Source organism: Papilio polytes, unplaced genomic scaffold (assembly GCF_000836215.1).
Source record: "Papilio polytes unplaced genomic scaffold, Ppol_1.0 DF821845.1, whole genome shotgun sequence".
Taxonomy (NCBI): domain Eukaryota; kingdom Metazoa; phylum Arthropoda; class Insecta; order Lepidoptera; family Papilionidae; genus Papilio; species Papilio polytes.
The window spans coordinates 2,266,760-2,270,140 of record NW_013527359.1 but is presented as its reverse complement, the minus strand read 5'-3'; the positions used below and the strand labels follow the sequence as shown (position 1 = coordinate 2,270,140).

The 3,381-nt window shown below is 36.2% G+C and overlaps 1 protein-coding gene across 1 annotated transcript in view; it reads right to left on the bottom strand.

The window, feature by feature from the left end:
* Window positions 1-1,351, bottom strand: part of LOC106108156 (leucine-rich repeat-containing protein 20) — a 7,782-nt gene extending 6,431 nt beyond the window's left edge. The window contains exon 1 of the mRNA XM_013289248.1: window positions 1,068-1,351. Within this exon, the coding sequence (XP_013144702.1) occupies window positions 1,068-1,227 (160 nt within the window). The 5' untranslated portion in view covers window positions 1,228-1,351. The remainder of the gene's footprint in view (window positions 1-1,067) is intronic.
* Between the last annotated feature and the right edge of the window lie 2,030 nt (window positions 1,352-3,381).

Genomic DNA, 3,381 nt, shown 5'->3' with positions numbered 1-3,381 from the left:
TGACAACATTTGGTTATGAGTTCAAGATATTGTGAAATCGAGACGTTACGTTACAATTCAGTTTTTAAATAACGTGATGAAACGTAAAACTGAATTTTAAATAAAACTAAACAGTTTAAAAAGCACAATATAACTAAAAACTGAGCTCTAGATCGTTTGATGTAATTGAGTTCAACTTGTTGGCATCCTTGACATTCCATGTAATACTTCCTTTTATTGCGAATTACTGGCTTAGAGACAGCAAAAACTAGAAAATGCCTTTGTACGTACACGCAATGTCTTGCACAGCGAATATCGTCTAGTAACAAGTGGATCATTTTGTAACACAGCCAAGAGGTCAAGATCACCTTTCATTTTTGTTGTTTAAAAGTTTATTGACCTTGATATTAAGTAGATTCAATTAATAATAACCTCATATTTATTTCGATGTTGATTCATACTAAGGGACTGTTGGATTCTAATTGGTTGTGAATGTTTGTTACACATATTGTACCTGCATGGTTGAAACGTGTTTTCGATTATCAACAGGTTCAGATAATTCAAATTAATTTATTTTCACATATATTACTAGAATTAAAATTAACTATCTTGTATAATGTATTACAAAACACAAAGCGCGCCAATTTAAATCGGTTGAGTGAACTTCGCATCCTAAAAACGTAATTGACTATTGTCTGCTAAATGCTAATCACAATTACCTGGTTTACTTACAACTTTGTTATATCTTATCTATTTAAATGTTTATTGCCATATAGACTTTAGATATGGAAAGAATAAATACAGTTATAACACAAGAAACAAGGGAATCCCTCTACATTGGCTGTATTTTCTTTGTCAGTACTTTAATTAATAAAGTTGAGAACATGAAAATGTAAAAAGACACGACATAAACTAAACTCGTGCTAGGAGATAATATGAGATGAATCTAGATATTGTTGAATTGAACGGCAGATTCGAACCCCAGACTTTGTTTTGCAGTCAGTACTAAGTACCTTATTCACCTCACTATTCCATTATGAAGTAATTTCTTTTGAAATTAATAATTTTTTTATTAATTTTCCTCTAACCTAGTTGACTGTTTTCCTGGGCATCCTCACAACGTCCGACGACTCTAATGATAGCTCTTCCAGCCAATCGGGCGCAGATCATCATCGCAGGCGCCCTAGGGTCTCCCTCCTCCGCCTCCGCGGGCATCCTGGCACCTCCGTATTCAGTCGGTGGCCTCATCACTGCACTTGATGTCACTTGACACTACTGCACTACCAAGTCCTTGAGTAAATACACAGTCTATCACTGGAGCATACGAGCATACACCGCCCCGAAACGCAACGCGCCTGGCAGAGCGGCAACCACCTTTAGTATTCGAACGCGGTCGCTGCGTCAGCCTTTATACCGTCGCCAAAACAAAGAAGCGTGGCGCGGGAGGGAGAGAACAACAATAACAATTTGCCATCTCGCTCGCGCTGTTCCCTGCGCAGTTTGCACGCAGGTTGATTTCTCGCGGAAGTACCAAGGAAAATTTATCGTGAATCCCGTCACAAAGAGAATTAGTTTCCCGACTTAAATTAACGATGATCCCGAGTGTGATTCGGGACAGTATTTTGTCACGTCTCCAAACAGCTGCTGTTGTCAGCATTTTCCTTATCTGATTGCCTTTGTTGTTTGTATCGATACTATCATCATTGACTGAATCGTTTGCCATCTTACGATAATCGCACTCCAAGCATCATAAATTTAGAATACCGCGGCAGCGACTTGGGGTCATTTATGCTGTTAAGTCTTCTTTGGAGATACTCTAAAGAGTAGGTACTCCCTATACTCTAGAATGGTAGACCATTGTGTATTTTAAGAAAATAAAGCACAAAAAACATTTTCAAACCTGAATGAAGCCATCCTTGAAGCAATGAACACCTATAGAAAATTTCCCATTCATAACAAGCACGACTAAAACTATAAAAGCATTGTATATAAATTCAAGGCCGTCATTATGAAACGTTTCATTTACAATTGTACAACAAATTGTGGTAGAGATAGAGAAGAAAAATTAGATTGCTGAATGCTATTACTATCTAAGTATTAATTTTTATGAATCAATTTTCAGGTTTAAAGGTCGACTTCTGAACCATTATGGTTAAAATTCAATATTTTATTTTAAATCGCTGTAGTTAAGTATTATGAAAGTTTAGTCAATTTCGTTTGTTACCATTGTATAGCTTTGAATCCTCAACCATGCATCGTTACACTAATAGCTTCGCTTTCTCCCTAAACAACGCACAAAACGTATTTTATATAAGAAAGCGGCAAAACAATTCCACGTGTAGTTGATTTCTCTAAAATAGAGTTTGGATAGCAATATAGTTTTGGTTCAAATTAAATCGGAAAGCAACATAACCTATCAAAGAACTTTGCCAAAGAGTGGAAGTAAGATAATATCAATTACGTGAAGTAGAGATAGGAATTGTGAATTAATCTAGCTATAAAATAGTTTAAAACTACCTTAATAATTAATGGACAAGGCAACACTACCGAGGATACTACTAACACGTTAGGATTATCAAAGAGCCTCTATATGCTGTTTGTAAATCTGAACAGCTGTTCGCCTTTGTTGAGAATTTTATACAATGAATATCTAATTAGTTTGTATTATTTGCGTTAATTTTAACTTTGACGTCTATTATGTCGTCTTAGAGCGAAATGTTTTTGTGTTACGGCCAAACAGAGACGCAAATTTTCAATTTTAGCAACCTTGAACGATTGCCAAGTCCGCGACCCGAGTCCCGTGCTCTACGTATAGAAAACTGTCTAATAACGGAAGGTAAACAGTCTTGTTAGGACAACAGATGTTAGGCTAAAAACTTTTCTGTTGTGCGCAACAATTTTTTTCTTCAAAGCTAACATGATTAATATTACAATGTAAATATACATTACCCTATAGACAAATATTAAGTGTGGAAAAGTATGTAAGGGTCTTATTTACACGCACACATGCTGGCCTTGTTGTATCCCATTGGTGGAAGCAGATTACATTGCACTTGCATTGATAATTTGCGTAGAACCATACTTGTTGGTAACCTCAAAGCGATTTTAAAGGCGGATTTCTGTACATTTTTATATCGTTAGGAGTTCTAGCAAATAGTCGAGCACTAATTAAATGATTAGAACTCTAGGATCTACTATCTGAACTAAAAAGACATTAACTTTGCAAAGTTTTCTTCACGAATTATATGCTGCATCTTAAGCGCAATCTGCCGACCTCATTTCACGCAATGACCTGCGAAATTTTCCGTCCTAATGAGACCACTGACATTTCGCAGAAGTTTTTCTTGTTCACCGACAAGTGTATAGAGGTCGAATCCTTTGTGCTATTTCAGGAAAATTTGG